Below are 23,162 nucleotides of genomic sequence, written 5' to 3'. Positions count from 1 at the left end.
ATGGACATATCATCCACAATGAAAATAAATAAGGAAACACAAGCTTTAAATAACACATTAAAGAAGATGGACTTAATTGATATTTATAGAACATTCCATCTGAAAACAACAGAATACACTTTCTTCTCAAGTGCTCATGGAACATTCTCCAGGATAGATCATATCTTGGGTCACAAATCAAGCCTTGGTAAATATAAGAAAACTGAAATCATAACATGTATCTTCTCCAACCACAAGGCTATGAGACTAGATATCAATTACAGGGAAAAAATGTAAAAAATACAAACACATGGAGCTAAACAATACACTACTAAATAACCAAGAGATCACTGAAGACATGAAAGAGGAAATCAAAAAACACCTAGAAACAAATGACAATGAAAGCACAACAACCCAAAACCTATGGGATGCAGCAAAAGCAGTTCTAAGAGGGAAGTTTATAGCAATACAATCCTACCTCAAGAACAAGAAACATCTCAAGTAAACAACCTAACCTTACACCTAAAGCAATTAGAGAAAGAAGAACAAAAAAACTCCAACGTTAGCGAAAGGAAAGAAATCATAAAGATCAGATCAGAAATAAATAAAAAAGAAATGAAGGAAATGATAGCAAAGATCAATAAAACTAAAAGCTGGTTCTTTGAGAAGATAAACAAAATTGATAAACCATTAGCCAAGACTCCTCAAGAAAAAAAAGGGAAAAGACTCAAATCAACAGAATTAGAAATGAAAAAGGGGAAACAAAAACTGACACTGCAGAAATACAAAGGATCATGAGAGATTACTACAAGCAACTATATGCTAATAAAATGGACAACTTGGAAGAAATGCACAAATTCTTAGAAAAGCACAACCCTCTGAGACTGAACCAGGAAGAAATAGAAAATATAAACAGACCAAATACAAGCACTGAAATTGAAACTGTCATTAAAAATCTTCCAACAAACAAAAGCCCAGGACCAGATGGCTTCACAGGTGAATTCTATCAAACATGTAGAGAAGAGCTAACACCTATCCTTCTCAAACTCTTTCAAAATATAGCAGAGGGAGGAACACTCCCAAATTCATTCTAGGAGGCCACCATCATCCTGATACCAAAACCAGATAAAGATGTCACAAAAAAAAGAAAACTACAGGCCAGTATCACTGATGAACATTGATGCAAAAATCCTCAACAAAATACTAGCAAACAGAATCCAACAGCACATTAAAAGGATCATACACAATGATCAAGTGAGGTTTATCCCAGGAATGCAACGATTCTTCATTATACTCATGTCAATCAATGTGATAAACCATATTAACAAACTGAAGGAGAAAAACCATATGATCATCTCAATAGATGCAGAAAAAGCTTTTGACAAAATTCAACACCCATTTATGATAAAAACCCTCCAGAAAGTAGGCATAGAGGGAACTTACCTCAAAATAATAAAGGCCATATATGACAAACCCACAGCAAACATTGTTCTCAGTGGTGAGAAACTGAAACCATTTCCACTAAGATCAGGAACAAGACAAGGTTGCCCACTCTCACCACTATGATTCAACATAGTTTTGGAAGTTTTAGCCACAGCAATCAGAGATGAAAAAGAAATAAAAGGAAACCAAATCAGAAAAGAAGAAGTAAAACTGTCACTGTTTGCAGATGACATGATACTATACATAGAGTATGCTAAAGATGCTACCAGAAAACTACTAGAGTTAATCAATGAATTTGGTAAAGTAGCAGGATACAAAATTAATGCACAGAAATCTCTTGCATACCATACACTAATGATGAAAAATCTGAAAGAGAAATTAAGGAAAAAATCCCATTTACCATTGCAACAAAAAGAATAAAATACCTAGGAATAAACATACCTAAGGAGGCAAAAGACCTGTATGAAGAAGACTTTAAGACACTGATGAAAGAACTTAAAGATGATCCAAACAGATGGAGAGAAATACCATGTACTTGGATTGGAAGAATCAACATTGTGAAAATGACTATACTACCCAAAGCAATCTACAGACTCAGTGCAATCCCGATGAAACTACCAATGGCATTTTTCACAGAACTAGAACAAAAAATTTCACAATTTGTATGGAAACACAAAAGACACTGAATAGCCAAAGCAATCATTTTTTAAAAATTCTTTTTTATTTACTTTTTATATAGCAGGCTCTTATTAGTTATCTATTTTATACATATTAGTGTATATATGTCAAACCCAATCCCCCAATTCAACCCACCGCCACCCCCACCCTGCCACTTTCTCCCCAGTGTCCATACGTTTGTTCTCTACATCTGTGTCTCTATTTCTGCCCTGCAAACCGGTTCATCTGTACCATTTTTCTAGGTTCCACATATATGCGTTAACATATGATATTTGGCCAAAGCAATCTTGAGAAAGAAAAATGGAGCTGGAGGAATCAGGCTCCCTGACTTCAGACTATACTACAAAGCTACAGTTATCAAGACAGTATGGTACTGGCACAAAAACAGAAATATAGATCAATGGAACAGGACAGAAAGCCCAGAGATAAACCCACGCACATATGGTCACTTTATCTTTGATAAGGGAGGCAAGAATATATAATGGAGAAAAGACAGCCTCTTCAATAAGCGGTGCTGGGAAAGCTGGACAGCTACATGTAAAAGAATGAAATTAGAACACTCCCTAACACCATACAGAAAAATAAGCTCAAAATGGATTAAAAACCTAAATGTAAGGCCAGACACTATAAAACTCTTCGAGGAAAACATAGGAAGAACACTCTATGACATAAATCACAGCAAGATCCTTTTTGACCCACCTCCTAGAGTAATGGAAATAAAAAATAAAATAAAATGGGACCTAATGAAACTTAAAAGTTTTTGCACAGCAAAGGAAACCATAAACAAGATGAAAAGACAACCCTCAGAATGGGAGAAAATATTTGCAAACGAAGCAACTGACAAAGAATTAATCTCCAAAATATACAAGAGCTCATGCAGCTCAATATCATAAAAACAAACAACCCAATCCAAAAATGGGCAAAGACCTAAATAGACATTTCTCCAAAGAAAACATACAGATGGCCAACAAATACATGAAAAGATGCTCAACATCACTAATCATTAGAGAAATGCAAATCAAAATCACAATGAGGTATCACCTCACACCAGTCAGAATGGCCATCATCAAAAAATCTACAAACAGTAAATGCTGGAGAGGGTGAGGAGCAAAGGGAACCCTCTTGCACTGTTGGTGGGAATGTAAATTGATACAGCCACTATAGAGAACAGTATGGAGGTTCCTTAAAAAACTAAAAATAGAACTACCATATGACCCAGCAATCCCACTACTGGGCATATACCCTGAGAAAACCATAATTCAAAAAGAGTCATGTACCATAATGTTCATTGCAGCTCTATTTACAATAGCCAGGACATGGAAGCAACCTAAGTGTCCATCGACAGATGAATGGATAAAGAAGATGTGGCACATATATACAATTGAATATTACTCAGCCATAAAAAGAAATGAAATTGAGTTACTTGTAGTGAGGTGGATGGACCTAGAGTCTGTCATACAGAGTAAAGTAAGTCAGAAAGAGAAAAACAAATATCGTGCTAACACATATATATGAAATCTAAAAAAAAAAATGGTTCTGAAGAACCTAGGGGCAGGACAGGAATAAAGATGCAGATGTAGAGAATGGACTTGAGGACAGGGGGAGGGGGAAGGGTAAGCTGGGACGAAGTGAGATAGTGGCATTGACATATATACACTACCAAATATAAAATAGCTAGCTAGTGGGAAGCAGCTGCATAGCACAGGGAGATCAGCTCAGTGCTTTGTGACCACCTAGAGGGGTGGGATAGGGATGGTGGGAGGGAGACACAAGAGAGAGGGTACATGGGGATATATGTATACGTATAGCTGATTCACTTTGTTATACATCAGAAACTAACACAACATTGTAAAGCAATTATATTCCAATAAAGATGTTAAAAAATAATAAAATAAAATAAAATAAAAAACCATTCCCCCTGCAAAAAAAGGTACTACAAACAAAAATGAGCTTTAAAAAAAAAAGGGCAGAAAAATATTTGAATTAATAATGGTAAAAAGTTCCTGAATTTGAAGAAAAACATAAATCTATAGATCCAAGAAGCTCAACAAACTCCAAGTAAGACAAACACAAAAAGATCCATAGACATATCACAGTTAAAATACTGAAAGACAAAAAGAAGTCTTAAAATCACCAAGAAGAAAACAACTCACCATATACAAAGGACCATCAATATAATTAACAATTGACTTGTCTTTGAAACACTGGAGGTCAGAAGGCAGTGGAATGACATATACAAAGTACTGAAAGAAAAAACAGTCAACCAATAATTCTATATCCAACAGAACTATTTTTCATGAATGAAGGTAACTTTCCAGAAGAGAAAGAATATCTTTACCCTAATATTTCCAAGAAAAGTCACAGAATTGAAACTTAGTTAGAACTGGCCTGGCTAGGGTCACATATGCATGCCTGGACCTCCACTCATAGGAAATGGACACAGAGAGGGTTCATCAAAGAATAATGGGATACTGTTACTCTAAGGGGAAATGAATTTTGGGTGGGCAAAAATAATAAGTTTTTGTCAGGTCACCTGTTGTGTGAGGATGAGCTGACATTGTGAGTTTTGAGGATAGCTGGCTTTGTTGTCTGTCCAGTGTTCATTCTCTCCCTCTTTTGGTAACAGCAAAATTTTTACTTGTGGAAATTATTTACTTCATGTAGTTAGTGAAACTGCCAATCACAGGATTCTCACCACACAACTTGGTCATGTTACCCAAGTTATCCAATCTCTCCTGGGAAATGTATTCATTAGGTCTGAGGTACAAGGACAAAAGGTGGTTGTAACTAAGTCACCCAACGGTATTGCCAGTGATATCCTGAGGATATCAAAAGGGATGGCTCAAGATATCCTATTTCTAGTATATCCAAAGGTATCTTGAATCCTGTACTTCTAGAAGTCTAGCTACCTCTTACTTTGATTCTGAGAGCAAATAAGTATATACCCATAAATCTCCTTTTATGGCCTATATTAGGGCCAATTTCTGTTGCCTGCAGCCCCAAACTCTTACTACAACTGGACTGGTTTCATAGGCTTTCATGAGCCCACATTACCTCAGATGTCAAAGAACAAAGTAAGTTAGGCTTTTGTTAAAATCTGTGCTCTGTCCTGAATAGTAATAAACCAAGAATCCTTCTGTCATAGAAGGAGAACTGTGAGAGGTCATGGTCCAATAATGGACAGTACACTGACTTCAAATCTGGACTTGTGTACCCTTTACTTTCTCAGATACCTATTCCCGTGTGTGTCAAAAACAAAACAAAACTAGTCAGAGGCAGAACAATATCAAATCAAATCAAATAATTCCCAGACAAACAAGTACTGAGAAAATTCATTGCTAGTGTACTTGCTTTACAAAAAATACTATAGAAAGTCCTCCAGGCTGACACCAGACTATGACTCAAATCCATAGAAAGAAAGAAAGGGCACTATAAATTGTGAATTTGTATACTAATATAAAAGACCCTAAAAATATTTTTTTTCACACAAAGTTATGTTCTCTGACCACAAAGGAATTCAATTTAAAATTAACAAAGAAAAATATCTTTGAAATCCTGCAATATTTGGAAAGTAAAGACACTTCAAAATAATCCAGAAGTCAAAGTATAAATCACAAGGTATATTAGAAAATATCATAAACTGAATGAAAGCAAAAACACAACATACCAAAATTTATGGGATGCAGCTAAAGCTGCTTACAGTTACACTGACCAAGAAAATAGAGAGAAGACACAAATTATTGGAATCAGAAACGAAAGAGGTCACATCAATTCTGTCTTACAGAAAGAGACTAAATAAGGGAATATCATAAACAACTTTATACCAATGAATCAGACAACTTTTATGAAATGGAAAAATGTCTAGAATGATACAAATGACAAAAATTAACTTAAAAAGAGGTAGAAACACCTGAACAGATCTATAACAAGAAAAGAGATTGAGTTAGTTATAAGTTTTCCCAAAAAGAAAAGCTCAGGCCCAGATGGTTTCTCTGGTGAACTCTATCAAATACTAAAGAAGAAATAATACTAATTTTTAAAAACTCTTTCCATAAACAGAAGGGAAGAAACACTTTCCCACTTATTCTATGAGGTCAGTGTTATGCTGATTCCAAAGCTAGACTAAGACATCACATGAAAAGTAGAGATGAATATCCCTCATAAACAAGACACAAACATCCTTAAAAAATACTAGCAAATGGAATCCAACAAGATATAACAAGGATTATACATCAGGACCCATTGGGATTTATCTCAGCAATGCAAGGTTGGCTTAACATTTGAAGATGAATTAGTGCAATACACTATATTAATATTATAGAATAAAAGACAAAAACCACACGATCATCTCAATAGGGGCATCAAAAATATTTGACAAAATCAAATATTTAATTCATGATAAATACAAAAAACTCTCAACAACTCAGGAATAAGGAAAACATTCTCAATCTTATAAAGAACATTTACAAAAAATTCATAGCTGACATCATATGTAATGGTGAAAAACTTATACTTTCACCCTAAAATTAAAAAATAACAAGACAAAAACATCTGTTTTCATCATTCATATCAACATTGTAATAGAGGTTCTGAAAGCTAGTGCAATGAGAGACAAAAATAAGTTAATGGCATCCAAATTGTAAAGGAAAAAGTAAAATCGTCTTTTTTTTCAAATTCTTTTGTTTATTCTATGCCCTTTGCAATTCTATATACATTTTAGGATCAGCTTGTCCATTTCTACCAAAAAAATCTGCTAGGATTTTGATAAGGATTGTATTGAATTTGTAGATCAATTTAGATAGAAGGTCATCTTGATAATATTGAGTTTTCCAATCTATGAATATGAAATCTCTCACTACTAATTTAGATCTTTAATTTCTCCCAGCAATGTTTTGAAGTTTTTAGTATACAAGTATTGCCACTCTTTTCTTAAATTTATTTGAGTTCCTTGCTTGATTTATTTAGAAGTTGTAGTAAGCTTTTTGAGTATTCCTTGAGATTTTCTATATCCAGAATCAAGAAGACTTTCCTAGATAAGCCTGAACCTCTCCTAAAACAATACCCATATATATCATGGCTCTGTTATTAGGGGAATATAAGTTTAGAGTTGTTATACTTTCCTGCAGAGTTTAATTTGTCTCATAGAAATATAACCATCTCAATGTTATTTTGATTATTTGCCTCGTGTTTTTTTTCTATTCTTTTTACTTTTAATCTTTCTATACTATGATGACTTTTAATTGGTGAATTTAGTTCATTACATTTATTGCGATTACTTATATTTCTGGACTTGTTACTATAATCTTATTTTGTACTATTTGTCGGTGCTTTTCTCCTTTGCTTCTATTTCCTTCTTGACTGTTTTTTGGTGGGGGGGGCGAGGAGGGGAATTAAGATTTTTAGGCTAGAAGTTATACGCTGAATTTCCATTCTTTTTGTGGTTACCCTTAAGATTTTATCATAGGTGCTTAACAAAGTCTAACCTAAGACACTGTCTTAGCTTTCTGAATTAATTAGGGAAAAGGCTAAGCTACTCAAAGACAAAGTGGCTTAACAAAAAAACATTTCTCTTTTTGGTCCTGACATGAGCAGTCCAGATTAATATGATGGCTCTGCTCCATAATATCACTCAGGGCTCTAGCCTGCTTCCATGTCATTGCATCATCATCTGCTAGAATGCTGTCCTCATCTGCGTGGTTAACGCTGGATTGCTGCCACATCTACATTCTATAGGAAGGAGAAAGAGAGAATATCCCATGCAGGCAATTTTCTTTCAAGCCATTGAGGCAGAAGTTGCACACAGCATTCCTAACAGCAAGCAGTTAGTCACATAGCAATATCTTGCTGCAAGTCAGAGTGGGAAATGTAGTCTCTTGCTGCTAAGACCAAGTACCTAGGAAGAAGGGAAGACTAGACCTTTTGGGGACAACTAGGAGTCTGGCCATCTAAACACCTGTACCTGCTTTCTTCGCACACATTAAAAAAGACTTACTGACCTTTTGTGAACCATAATCCAAGATCCCATCTAGTCCAATGTCCAAGACATCGAGGTGCTGCAAAATTCTCTCCATTCAGATCATATGAGGCGCCTCTTAGTCCTGTGAACAATATACTAATAGACAACTTATACAAACCTGAACCCTAATATACTATGATCTTTTGGATAAAGGAAGAATTGAAGATCTTTTGGATAAAGGAAGAATTGAACTACAGAGTAGTCACCTGCCCATAGAAAGGAGAAAAATTATGCTGAGCAGGAATTATAAAGAACCCCTTAGCCTAGCAGTAAAGAAGGTTTCTTGGTTACATGCTGGTTCTAATCTATTAGAAAAATTCCCCTATCAACTGTGGACTCTGCCTTTGCCTTCTAGACATTCTTCATTGTTCCTAATCTTCTGTGGCCATACCTGATTTTGGAGAGAATGTAGTAGGGTTAGATTGGGAATGGAAAAGTGTAATGCTTTAATAGCCCACTTCACTGCTAGAGTAGGTTTGGGAGCCTGAGGGTTGCATCAAGGATTGAACAACCACAGCCTTTCACAAGATCTTACTTATAGACTTGTTGGCAGTGTAATTCTCAAAACACCTTTTCTGGCTTTGGTTCTATTTATTTCCTATTTGTCTATATGCCAGTAACCCCATCAAAGTTTGTTTTCTGTTCTTTTTCTAGACAAAGTTTCTAAGCCGGCTTTTTCTTATCTTCTTGTTTCCCTCTCTCCCTCTTTCCCATTTTAATGATGGCTACTTGGAGGCTATCTGAACAACAGGTTTAGGTTGGAAGGCAACATCCTCAATCTGATCTTTGTCAAAAGATTGCCTTTCTTTCTTTGAGTAAGATTTACGGAAAGGTTTTGAGTCACAGTTTTACCTCATGCTATTTCTTATAATACCTTACTACAAGCAATAAGGAATATGTGTTCTCTACCCTTGCTTCTTTATAAGAAAAAGATGAGTTAAGGCAAGAATATGCCAATTTGCAAGCAGAGAAGGAAGGGAATAGAGAATCCAGAAATTTGAGCCTCACAAGCTGGAAAAGCCAACTGCTTTTGTACCCCAAACAACATAAGATCTACTGCCTCACTGCTAAGCCCTAAATTTTGCTAAGCCAAATGCCCCATATTTTAGGTTCCTATGATTGTTGCATTCCAGCTGCAGGGACTAATTTAGTTAATGTTAAGGTTAAGCTGCTCTAAGAAATAAATGTAAAAATACAAAGAGTTAAATAATGTAGATCTCTACCTCATGTGATGGTCCCAAGTTATAGACAGGTTAGCTGTATGGCTCTACTCTACTTAGTCATTTAGGGAACCAGATGATTCCATTTTGTTGCTCCACCATCCCCTATGGTCTGTATTTGTGTGTTCAAAGCTGGGTCTCTATATTGTCCATGTCCAAACATCAGAAAGGAGGAAAAGAAGTCTAGGCAAACTGTTTCCTTTTAAGAAAATAAGGTGAAAGGTGCACACATGACTCCAACTCATGTAACCTTGGAGAGAACTCAACATATGGCTATCCAGTTGTATGTGAGTCAGGGAATAATGGTCTCTGATTGAATGGCCATTTGCCCAAGAAGGAGGGGTGATCAGATTTAGGATCTGATCCCCTTTTAGGAGGGACATCACACCTACAAATCTCTGCTTCTCAAATATATAGATCTTAGAATATTGTAACTACAGTTATCCCTCTTTTAGTTCATATGCTTTAGCTCAGAGTTTTGTTTTTGTCATTCTTGAAGACACTCCCGAAGAGATAATACTGTTATTTTTTATACATATATTTGTTTAGATTTACTTACGTGTTTACCAATTTATTTGCACTTCTTTGGTATTGTATTAGTTTCTTATTGTTGCATATTAAAATACCAGAAGCTTAGCAGCTTAAAAACAACATCCATTCATTAGCTCACAGTTCTGTAGGTCAGAAGTCTGACAAGGCAAGGAGGGGTTCTCTGCTATGAGCATCACAAGGTTGATGTCAGGTTGTCAGCTAGGCTGAGTTCTCATAAGGAGGCTTTGGGGCTCATTGTTGGAGCTTGAGGCTTCCAAGCTCACTCTTTTGTTGGCAGAATTCAGTTCCTTGGGGTTGTACAGCTGATATCCCCCTTTTCTTGCTGGCCATCATCCATAGGCCACTCTCAGCTCTTTTCCACATGGCCCCCATAGACAGTTCACAGAATGGATGTATGTTTTTGAGGCCACACAGATGGTGTCACTCTGACTTCCTCTTTTGCAACAAGCTGAAGATATACCTGTGTGTGTGTGTGTTACACTAGATTCTCAACTGCTCTTTGAATCAGTCATAACATCTTAGTGAGTCAAATAAATTCTTTGGTACTTGTCATTTTTATGTATATGAGTTGTATTTTTTAATCTTTTTGAAAGTTATACTTTAATAGTGGCAGCCAATGAAAAAGCCAGCTTGCTGCAGATAGTCCTATGGAAAAACTTCCAGTCATCAAGCCCCATAGATAAATAAAAGCCTGTAATCAGATTTTCAGTGCCTCACTATTAAATATGAAAAATGAATTTACATTTAGCCTCCAATATGAAAATATAGCAAAAAGAAGAAATCAAATCAAGAATAAACTAAGAGTATGTTAGGAGCAGCAGAAAACTTTAAAGAAATGATATTTAAATTCTCAGAGAAACTTTCAGCTCTGGACAAGATGGAGTAAGCATATTCAACCCTATTCCTCTTGCTGATTACAGTGAAAAGCTATGGACAAAATACACAAGGCAATTATCAGAAGACTCTAAAAAAGACAGAAAAGAAGATAGATTGACTAGTACCAAGGAACTTGAGAAATGACCTGTGTTGAGTATGATGATTTTTTTCCCCTGTTTGTTGTTTGTCTCCTATGTATACAATGGGCACAGACCAAAACAAAACAAAACAAACAAAAGCCCCAAGGAAAACCCATTCTCTCTAGTCAAAGGACTAGACAGAGGATGGCTCTGCAGAATACAACTCGTCTAATTATACCCTCCTAACTCCAGACAAACATCATGAAAGGAGCAGTGCCCCCCTCCCTCCATACCAGGCACTGTGGGGATGGAACTCTGTTGAGCATTTCCATCCTGCACTAAGCAAAAGAGCAAAGAGCAGCATCCCATCCCCTCCCAAACTAGAGAGGGGGAGGAGGATTAGAGCGAAGAGAGGTAGAGAAAGGGATTCTTGAACGTCTACGAAGTCCTGGGCACAACCCCAAGTGGCTCTGGCACGAAACCAACAAGAATCAACATAGTAAGAGCTGGGAGAACTGAACTACAGTATAGACTATTACCAGGTTCAAACCGACCTCTGGATAGTACTGAGGCATGCCAGATTTGCACTACAATTGCTTTGGAAACTAAATTGACATTCAAGCCACGGCCAACAAAAATGGGTCAGGATGTGTCTTCTGAACCTATATAGGATGACTGCCTGCTAGAAGAGAAGACTTAAATAGAAACTGTATTCTCATAACATAATACTCAAAATACCCAAGATACAATCCAAAATTACACATCACATCAAGAAGCAGGAAAACCTGGGCTTAAATGAGAAGACACAATCAATACATATCATGACTGAGATAATACAGCTGTTGGAATTATCAAACAATGATTTTAAAGAGCTATCATACAAATGCTCCAAGAAGCAATTACAAACACTCTTGAGACAAATGGAAAAACCGAAAATCTCAGAAAAGAAATGGAAGATATAAAGAAGAACCAAATGAAAATTTTAGAACTGAAAAATACAATAACCAAACTAAAATAATTCACTAGATGGGCTCAGTAAAAGAATGGAGATGACGGAAGAAGGAATCAGTGAACCAGAAGATAAATCAATAGTAACTATCAAATATAAACAAAGGAGAAAACAGATTTAAAAAATGAACTGCACCTCCGGGACACGTTGAGACAATAACAAAAGCTCTCACGTCCATGTCACTGGAGTTCCAGAAGAAAAGAAAAGAGAATGCTGCGGTAAAAAAAAATTTTGAAGAAGTAATGGTTGAAAACTTCCCAAATTTAATAAAAGACATAAGACATAAACCTATAGGTTCAAGAAGCTTAGTAAACCCACTAAGAAATCAGTAAATAGGGTAAACCCAAAGAAACTGATGCTTAGATATCATAACCAAATTTCTGAAAAAATAAAAACAAAGAAAAACTCTTGAAAGCAGCCATTGAGAAACAACACAGTACCTGAAGGGGACCAGTAACAGTGGATTTCTTATAATAAATCAAGAGGCCAGAAGGAAGTGGCACATAGGGGAAAGGCTTTGTGGCATTGGTCTTGATGATGATTTCTTGGATATGACACCAAAAGCATAGGCAACAAAAGAAAAAATAAACAAATGAGACTACATGAAACTAAAAAGCGTTCTGTACAGGAAAGAATCAACAGAGTGAAAAGGCAACCTACGGAATGAGAGAAAATATTTGCAAAGCATATAACTGATAAAGGGTAAATCTCTAAAATATTGATACATAAGGAACTCCTACAACTCAATAGCAGAAAAAACTAATAACCAAATTAAAAAATGGACTTTCAAAGAGTCATACAAATGGCTAACAGGTAAAGGAAAAGATGCTCAATGTTACTAATCACCAGAGAAATGGGAATCAAAATCACTGTGAGATCACTTCACACCTGTTAAGATGGCCATTATAAAAAAACACAGAAAATAACAATGATTGGTAAGGATGTGGAGAAATTGGAATTCTGCTGTACTGTTGGTGGTGATATAACATGGTGCAGCTGATATGGAGAACAGAATGGAGGTGCTTCAAAACAACAACAACAACAACAACAAAAAACCCAGAACTACCATATGATCCAGTAGCTTACTTGCAGGTATTTATCCGAAAAAACTGAAATCAGGATATCAAGGAGATACCTGTACCACCATATTCACCAAAGCATTGTTAACAATAGCCAAGAAGTAGAAACAACCTAAATGTCCATCAATGGATGACTGGATAAACACAATATGGTATATATACACAACAGAATATTATTCAGTCATTAAAAGGAATGAAATCCTGTAATATGCTACAACATGGATGAAACTTGAGGATATTTTGTTAAATGGAGTAAGCCAGTCACAGAAGGACAAATACTGAACAATTCCACATAAATGAGTTATCTGAAATAGTCAAATTCATCAAAGCACAAAACAGAATGGGGTGGTTGGCAGATGCTGGAGGGAAGGGGAAATGGGAAGTTGCTGTTCATTGTGTATAAAGTTTCAGTTATGTAAGATGAAAAACTTCTAGAGATCTTCTGTACAACATTGTGCTGATAGTAAATAATACTGCACTGTATACTTAAAGAATTAAGAAGATAAATCTTATATGTTTTTCACCACAACTGAAAACAAAAATCGACACAACATTTTTAAAGTGCTGAAAGGAAAAAACTGTCACCCACAATTGTATATATCAAGTGAAAGGTGCGAAAGTGATTCAATGGGGAAAAGATAGTATTGGAACAATTTGACAATTGCCTGTGGGACAATTTCCACAGCAGAGAGAGAAAGAGAGAGAGAGAGGGAGAGGAGAGAGACAGGAAGATATTGCGGAACTCAACCTAAATCTCACACCTTATACAAAAAGTAATGCAATATAGATCATGGATATAAATGTAAATGTATAACAATAAAACTTTTAAAAGAAAACATAAGAGAAAATCTTCATGTCCTAGCATTAAGTAAAGAGTTCTTAGGGGGCTTCCCTGGTGGCGCAGTGGTTGAGAATCTGCCTGCCAATGCAGGGGACACGGGTTTGAGCCCTGGTCTGGGAAGATCCCACATGCCGCGGAGCAACTGGGCCCGTGAGCCACAACTACTGAGCCTGCGCGTCTGGAGCCTGTGCTCCGCAACAAGAGAGGCCGCAATAGTGAGAGGCCCGTGCACCGCGATGAAGAGTGGCTCCCGCTTGCCGCAACTAGAGAAAGCCCTCGCGCAGAAATGAAGACCCAACAAAGCCAAAAATAAATAAATAAATAAATAAATAAAAAGTAAAAAAAAAAAAAAAAAAAGAGTTCTTAAACATGATACTTAAAGCACAATCCATAAAAGAAAAAAAAAGTTAATTACATTTCATCAAAATTAAAAACTGCTCAGTGAAAAATATTCATCAGAGAATGATAACACAAGGCAGAGACTGGAAGAAAATACTCACAAATTACATATAGACCATAAGAGAGAAAAAAAATAAGACAGAGAATCCTTCCAGGTGGTCCATCATCTAAAAGAAGTTCCAGAAAAAGAGCAGGACTTAAATTGGAAGAAAAGTATCAAAGAAATAATAAAGAAAATTTCCAAAAACTGAAGAACATAAATCTTAAGCCTAAAAGTACCCAATGAATGCCCATGAAGATGAAAGACAGGAGATCTAGAAAAAGGCACATCATCATAAAATTTTAGAAAACTGAGAACATAGAGAAAGGCTTAGAAGCTTCCTGAGAGAAACAAGTAATATACAAAGGACCAAGAATAAAAATGTCATCAGACTTTGCACCAAGAACACTGGTTTCCCATGACTACTAGGATAATTTCAGAACAAAAGCCCATTACGTGGCCTGTAGGCTATGCATGGTCTAGCTCCTGCCCACCTCGCAAGTCTCATAATTTTTCCCCTTTCATTTCTCTTTAATTCAGCCACACTGGCCTATTTTCTCTTCCTTCTACCTGCAAAGCATTTGAAGCTGTTATTTCCATTAAATGTAAGACTCTTCTCATATCAACTCTTTTCTTCTCATATGAATAGTTTATCCCATCCACTCTTCACATCTCAGTTCAATTATCCTAATTATCCTAATAGGCATAACACATCTCTCTAGACAAACATCATTTTCAATAGCAGCATTCAGTATCTGAAATTATAACATCAGTCTGAGATATCTCTAATTATGAAAGGTCTCTGGATGTCCAGCTGAAAGTAGGTGTTTGCATGAAAGGTGATGGTTATCACACTGAGTTAGCCCAAAGGAAAACACTATAAGCTGAAAAAGGTAAAAAAAAATCACTTTGTAAGCTCCATTAGGGCAAGGACGGCGGTCTATCTTATTTACTATCATATATTCAGCAGCTAGCACAATGATAGAAGGCACTCGATAAATATTTGATAAATGAACTTGTATTAATACTAGCCTCTCAGTCTATTTTTGAGGACTAAATACTAATGTAGAATGAAAGGCAATTCATGAAGAAAGAAAACCAAATGGCCAATAAATATATGAAAAGTTGATCAACCTCATGTGTAATTAAGAAAATGCAAGTTAGAGTCATAGGGAGATATAATTTCATTTCTGCTATAATTATAAATTTTAAAATATCTGACAATACTGAGGATGTGTAGAAATAAACTTTTATATGCTAATGAGTATAATTTGGTACAAATACTTTGGTGAGCAAATTGGCAATATCCTATGAAAATGTGTATATTCTATGACCATTTCCACTCATAAGCACATAACTCAGAAACTCTTGCATAAGGGCCTAACTATTGCATAGGGGCATATATAGAAAATTATTCATAGCACTATTGTTTAAAACAGCAACATCTGGATAACCTAAATGACCATCAACAAAAGAATAGATTAATAAATTGAGGTAGCATATTAATGCAATGGAATATTACTCAGCAGTGAAAATGAATGAAATAGTTATTTGTTTCAACACAAATATATCTTATAAACACAATATTGACCAAAAAAGGCAAGTTGCAGAAGAATACACAGTGATACCATTAACATTAAGTTAAAAACATGCAAAACGATACCATATTGCTAAGGATACATATTTAATAAAAGTATTCAGAGAAATATGGGGACGATAAATATAAAATTCAACACAGTGGTAACTTTTGGAGGAAAGTTTGTTTCTGTTAATAACAGTAGCTCCTTTAAAAGTAGTTTGTCTTTTCTTTTCTTTTTGGTTTTCTGCGGTTACACTCTGACATGTCTAGGTGTATTACCAGTTTAGGGAAGCACTAGATGTGTAACAAGGAAAACTAAAAATACAGTAGTTCGAAATGACAGGTGACAATCTAGGCTGTCTATTCCAGGTTGATGCATGGGCTCTTGTCCACATTGTTACTCAGGAACCCAGCCTCCTTCCATCCTGTTTCAGTGCCATCCCTATGGTCACAACCAGGTCACAGGCATATTCTTGCTTTGGTTTACAAGAAGAAGAAAGAAAACGGAGGTAGCCTGTTTATTCCTTAAGGTCCCCAGCTGAAAACATTATACAGGCAAGAAATTAGGCACTAAGTCACACTTAAACATATGGAAGATTGGAAAATGTAGAATAGTTGAAAATCATGTCTTTGGTACTTTAATACTAAGCAAGAAAGGGACATTGCAAACTGGTGAATTTGCAAGTTGGTAAAAGCTGTCCTTACCACTCTACTTGTAGATTTCCTTTATTTTGCTTGGGCTATCTGAGCTACTTGAATTGTGGAATTTTTCATAATTTCTGGGAAATTTTTAGTTATCCTTCACTTTATTTGAAATTGTTGAGATAATTGTAGATTCACATGAAATTGTAAGAAATAACACAGCCAGATCCCATGTATCTTTACCCAGTTTCCACTAATGGTAACATCTTGCAAAACCATAGTTCAATATTAAAAACAATATATAGACATTGATACAACCACCAATCTTCTTCAGATTTCCCCAGTTTTATTTGGACTTATTTGTGCCTTTATTTCTACACAATTTTATCACTTGTGTAGGTCTGTGTATCCACCACCACAGTCAAACTATAGAACAGTTCCTTTAGCACAGGAACGCCCACCTTTATCTTTCAACACTAACATCTCTTTTCTCTTCCCAGAAGTGACTTCTGTTAATAGGTTAAGGTGCCTATTTATCTTGGATCTGGTCAGATCTAAAAGTTTTTCAGTTGATAATTCTTCATTTGTGAGAAATCATATTATCTGCTTGTAGTAGTTTTTTCTTTCCCAATATTAATCCTGCTTACATTTCTTCCTTTGTAACAATGTTGAAAGTGAAAAAAATGGGTAGCATCTTTAATTCCTGCCTTTAGTATATCTAACTTTTACATATTCATACATTCTAATATGGTTTTCAGCAGTTTTCATTGTTTATATTGGATTGATAAAATTCTCTATGAAAAGATTCATGTTCAATCCACTTATCTGAGAATTCATTGTATACCAAAATAGTTTTAAATATAGCCTAGTTGAGTATGATACTTTGTTACAACGCACCTTATAATGTCAAGAACCTTGGACTGGATGTAATGATCCATCCACCAGGAGGTAGATGAAATCAGGATTTTGATCTATTGAATATATGAGCTTTACAGACCTTTATATAAAAGTAAATACGATTTTTCCTGGAAAAGGAGTGAGGAGTGACATTTCTTTAGTGTGTGTGTGTATATATATATATATATATATATATATATATATATATATATAAACAACTGTTCTCTGACTTGTATGCAGTCCTACTTGAAGTAAATTTCGATAAGAGCAATAAACTAGTCTAAGTGCACTCCTAAGATGTGAAGCCAGTATACATGGTAATGTCTGGCACAGTAGATTTAGTCCTTTGGGTAGAGAACACGCTCCAGCTCCCTCTCCTTCTCCTGGCCCTCCACACTTCTTCTAGGGAATAATTGTTAATCTGATCAGTCATATTCCAAAACAAATGTTGGGCTATGTATGTGTGTAAAGATCATGGGTATGGCCCTCCCGCTCTTCTCTTCTTTTCTGTAAGGCTGGAATTGGTATGAGGGCCTGATCAGAAGGAGTAGAAGGAATCCGTGTTTATTCCCTCACTTGTCTTATGTGTTAGACTCCCTCTGATACCCACGAGTCAGAATTTGGGCATTTCTAAGGATTGGGCAAAGACAATAATGGTCAAAGACTGGACGAAACCCCAGTGTCAAATTCTAAAATCTGACGTAGGCTGGAGTGCCAAGCTGAGCATTATTTCAAATAGGAAATAGAACAGGCATACATTTTTGATCTAGTCTGGGGTTGGAGTTAATCAGCAACTTTTTATGGCTGGTTTCAAAAGAGGCATCTCTACAGGCCCCGTACACGTCTATAAAAAGTAGTAATAAATATCAAAGGAGCAGCCACACAGAGGTGGGGTCAGGGACCTCACTATCCTGACCTTAATGCCCCCTGGCTAGCCACATGATAGGTCTCACTCAAGAAAATTCGAAAGCTGTTTGCATCAGCGTATTTCTTTTTAAAAACAGAGCAAGAGTCTGCCAGAAGTTAACAAGGCTTAATTAGTGTCCAGGAATCTGACCAATTATGTTAATTTATTCTCTTCTCCAGAAAAAAGCAAGGAAGAATTTTCCCTTCCAAGGGGGTAGAGTCCCTCTTTTGCTTTACTTTAAGATTGGATACTAGTAATGACTGGGTTAACAGATGAGAAATAAAAGTGTGTGTGATGGGAGGGAGGCAGGGGTAAGGGAGCTCTGTCAGCTCTTTTCGCTTTCAGCTCACTCCACTTCTTTGCTCTTCCTGAGTTTATTGCTTTATTTTGGGGTGGAGAGGCCATATATTCCACTCCAGTTTGTCTGAGCACCCTAGCTTCACATTTGGAGTTTCAGATACAAGATAATCTAATAGTGAAATGGATTTGGATTTTTCCACTTGCAGTTGACTCTCCTGTGTATATTCTCCCTCAGGAACCTTATGAGAATGGGTAGTGTAGTCAAGAAAGATTTAAGCATCTGGGTCTCTTGAGCTAACACCTAATAGCAAGGTATTCAATAAAGAGTAATTATTATCAGATAATGATCAAACATATGACACATACCAAAGATAAAAATTAATATAAGATCAATTTGAACTGGGTTCTGCCAAGGCAAGCTGAACCTTGACTGAACAAAAAGCATATTTTCATTCATTTTTTAAAATTCTTTTTGATACCTATAGGCAGAAGTAGCTCGGTAGCTCTTTTCCTGTGAAAAGAATGTGAAAAAAATCTACACAAATGTTACATTAAAATTCTTTTCATTTTATGAAGAGACCATTGAATATAATAAGTAATGATACCACAAATATTTCTGGGTATGTATTTTTTCATTTCAAATGAATATAACATTATCTACTCCCTCCAATAAAAAATTATAAATGGATTTTTAGGCTAATGAATCGTGAAATATTTTTGTTGAGTTACAAGTGAACCAAATGGTCATATTTATTTTAACACCTGGAAGAAGTCAGGATATGCACAGCTGGCTGTGAGCTTGTCACACATTCCTAAGTTTACAATTACTACTAGTGTTCTCAAACAAAGTCCACTGACAAACAGTTGCAGGTGGCCAAGATGTTTGTGTGCAGGAACAGCTCTACTCATCAAAATCTAATAATGTATCAATAACAGTATTTACTTTTGAAACTATCAGTATTTAAGAATGGCAATTTCTATTTTCCTTAAATTATTTAAAGCATGCTTGGGTCTGCTAATGAGAAATTTATAAATATCTCTAAATTCGAAAAAATGTCAGTAAGTAAAAGAAGATTTAAGAACACTGTCAAAGAACAAGTTGATCTGTTAAATAAAGTCTAATTATTTAGACTATTTCTTAGGGTGGAAATAACCACACCCTTATAGTATAATGAAGGTTACCTATAAAACTCATTTTCTAGAGCATTATTTCTAGATGAAATGCAGCTAGTATTCCAGAGGAGGGAAAAACATATTATTTTACAAAAGAGTCATTTTCAGATTTTTAGATAATATAAAAAAGCCAAATTTCTACAGTAATTTAAATTGTTTTATATAAGTTATTTTAAAAATTAATCAACCCTCTGACAATGTTTTCATTTTGGCAATGCACATGTGGGCTTCATTCATTCATTCAACATCACAAACAATATACAAACAAACAGTGTAGTTCAGCAGTTAAGAGCTAGACTCTGAATCCAGATGCCTTGTATATATCTTAGTTCTGCCAGTTACTTATTAGTTATTAGATCTTGGAAAAGTCATTTAGCTTCTGGGCATCAATTTCCTCATCTATAAAAATGAGGGTATTAACAAACCTATCTCACTGGTTGTTGTGAAGAATGAATGAATGTAAAGTCTTACAAAGTGCCTAAAACGTATGAGAATCACAAAATGTCAGTTGCCTTTATCATTAATATTATTTTTGCTGCCAATGAGATATCACCTCACACCTGTCAAAATGGCTATCATCAAGAAGACCAGAAAAACATGTTGGCAAGGATGTGGAGAAAAGGGAATGCTTGTACATTGTTGGTGGGAATGTAAGTTGGTGCAGCCACTGTGGAAAACAGTATGCAGGTTCCTCAAAAAACTCAAAATAAAACTACCATATGATCCAGCAATTCCATTCCTGGGTATATATCACAAGAAAATGAAAACACTAATTCAAAAAGATACATGCACCCCAATGCTCATAGCAGCATTAGTTATAGTAGCCAAGATATGAAAGCAACTTAAGTGTCCATCAACAGATGAATGGATAAAGAAGATGTGGTATATATTTACAGTGGAATATTAGTCATAAGAAAGAATGAAATTTTGCCATTTGCAATAACATGGATGCAGCTGGAGGGTATTATGCTTAGTGAAATGCCAGAGAGAGAAAGACAAATACTGTATGTTATCATTTATATGAGTCTAAAAAATAAAACAAACTAGAGTATATAACAAAAAAGAAACAGACTCAAAGATATAGAGAACAAACTTGTGGTTACCAGTGGGGAGAAGGGCAATATAGGGGTAGGGGATTCAGAGGTACAAGCTACTATGTATAAAAGAAATATGCTACAAGGATATATTGAACAGCACAGGGAACACAGCCAATATTTTATAACTATAAACAGAGTATAATCCATAAAAATTTTGAATAACTATTATACACCTGAGACTAATAATGTAAATCAACTATACCTCAACAAAAAAATATTGTTATTGCTATCTGAGCATCTGTGTGCCAAGCGTTCTACTACACATTTGGATTATATTGGTGAAGTAGATAGACAAAGTCTTTGGGAAAGTCCTTTTATCAATAGATGCAAACTGTCCCCAATTTCCCTATCTCAGACTCTTAAATGGACCCTGGACAAAAAGTCTTTAACTAGGAATGCTATCACACTTAAAAACAGGCAGCAAAAATGTTAAACCATCAAGAAAAGATGCAATCCCCTGGACTGATACAGATAACAAAGTCAACTGACCACCTATTACTTATTTCTGTTGCTATTACCACACTCTTGTCCTCTGTTTTGACATTAATTCTAGCTCATATTTCCCCCCTTTCCATCACTAGAGCCTACAATTTTTAAGTCCTAAACTGGTGTAACTAAAAAGTAACTTATTTATAGTGAAGACTGCCGATTATTATAGTTATATAAGAATCAATTAGTTAAATAGCCAAAAATAAAAATGAAACACCCTCTGACTATATGTTCAATAAATTATAGAAGATGTGACCAAAAAAAGGGGTGGGAAGGCAAAAGTTCTTAAAAAGATACACACCTGTAATTATCCAACAGTTGCACATCCTAGGTACAGTGGAAATATCCTGCTTCAAAATGACCATAAACACAACTGTAATGAGAAGTTTTTAGATATTGAAAGGTTGCTCTTTCCACTCCCTATTGTTCTTCTTTTACCCATTTCTCTTGATTTACAAATATCACCCTCAGGGAAGAGAGCAGATAAAGCCTAAAATAAAAGAACTAAATTCTTGGCTTAGAATTCCAAGACAGGATCTCCATAGCATGGCTTTTATTTCTAAGATCTAGGTACACATTCAAGAGAAAATTGGTTTTGTTTCGATTCCTAAAGGGCCTGATTTGGAAGATCAGAACCTCAAGCTCTGAGGATGTATCTATTAGTGACCACCTTAGGGCAGAGTAAGAAATAGGGACTAACCTAAGCCCTTTCTTGCTTTGAGCAAATTTTATACTAAAGACTAAGATAAGATAATTCTCTAACCTTAGGCTTTTAGGTCTTGGAAGGATGTCTGGGGAAATATTTCAGACAATGAAATGTAGGTAACAGCTGTCCGGCTTACCTACACATCTATTTCCCTACTCCTTAGATTTGGCTTTCAAGGTCCTTAAAGCACTTACCAAAGAGGAGAAATAGGTGCATCGAGGTTACTGAAAGAGGAAGATTCAGATAATTAAACTAAAATTTCCTCTAAGGAAATAGAGGGAAAAAACCTAATACTGAGGAAGCTTGGTGAAATAGTCACAACAGAGTGACAGAAGAGGTCTGAAATAACACCCCCAAACTCACTCTAGGTTTCCCTTATCTCCAGCAAAGTGCAGAAATGTCCAGAAAAGCTCCTCAGTGTTCTGCCACTCCTATCCCTGGGGGCATGAAAGACAGTTGAGATTTAAGTCAGCATACTTGCCAGGAGTAGAGAGCCAAGTGGCACAGGTTGATAGTGGGCAGCCTCAAACTGAGTAGGACAGAAGGGGCCTAATTAGTAGGGAATAGATGAGCTCTCCAAACAGTCACTATACTCTGCCCTTGATAAGGTGATGATGATGACTATAATAAAGCAGATATTTATTATGTGCTAAATTCTGTTTAAATAATTTACGTGGATGAGCTCATTTAATCCTCACAATCCTATAAGATAGGTAGTAATATATTCTCCTATTTTAAAGATGAGAAAACTGACACACAGAGAAGTAAGAAACTTTCCCACAGCTAATAAGTGGCAGATTTGGCAGATTTGAATGAGACTATACCAAGAATTATATTGGCCATGAATATTTTATAGTAGGTAATATAGACAAAAGAGGTTTATTATGCCCAGAGACCAGGTGGGATAAGACACCTCAACCACAGGCAGTAAGGATCAGATACCCCTTCCCCAATGCCAGACAATATATAAACTCTTTGGGGAACTTAGACCATTAGCGGGAAAAATGGGCAAAAAGGAGGCGGAGAACCCTGCATGCTTATATATATGTAAGATACATTCATGTTTCATATCTACGTCTTTGAACATTTGTTTATTTAGTGTGATGTTTCTAGAAAACACATAAGCAAGGGCTGTCCTCTAGGCTTTTAAAAGCAATGCT

At 35.8% G+C, this 23,162-nt stretch overlaps 1 protein-coding gene across 9 annotated transcripts in view; it reads right to left on the bottom strand.

Annotated features, from left to right (window-relative positions):
- The window catches only part of LOC309663364 (small membrane A-kinase anchor protein), a 285,507-nt gene that overhangs the window by 185,544 nt on the left and 76,801 nt on the right, over positions 1-23,162 (bottom strand). The window contains exon 6 of one of the 9 annotated variants that reach the window (XM_082467354.1): positions 21,598-21,669. The exons of 7 other annotated variants lie outside the window; for them this stretch is intronic. In XM_082467354.1, coding sequence (XP_082323480.1) covers positions 21,598-21,669 — 72 coding nt within the window. Of the gene's footprint in view, positions 1-17,527; positions 21,670-23,162 lie in introns of those variants that run through there. One more of the 9 variants, XR_014265205.1, reaches the window with a different exon arrangement.

This window comes from Balaenoptera physalus (assembly GCF_965194825.1).
Source record: "Balaenoptera physalus genome assembly, chromosome: 6".
Classification (NCBI taxonomy): domain Eukaryota; kingdom Metazoa; phylum Chordata; class Mammalia; order Artiodactyla; family Balaenopteridae; genus Balaenoptera; species Balaenoptera physalus.
Note: the sequence above shows the minus strand (reverse complement) of the source record. Positions and strands in the feature narration are given on the sequence as shown.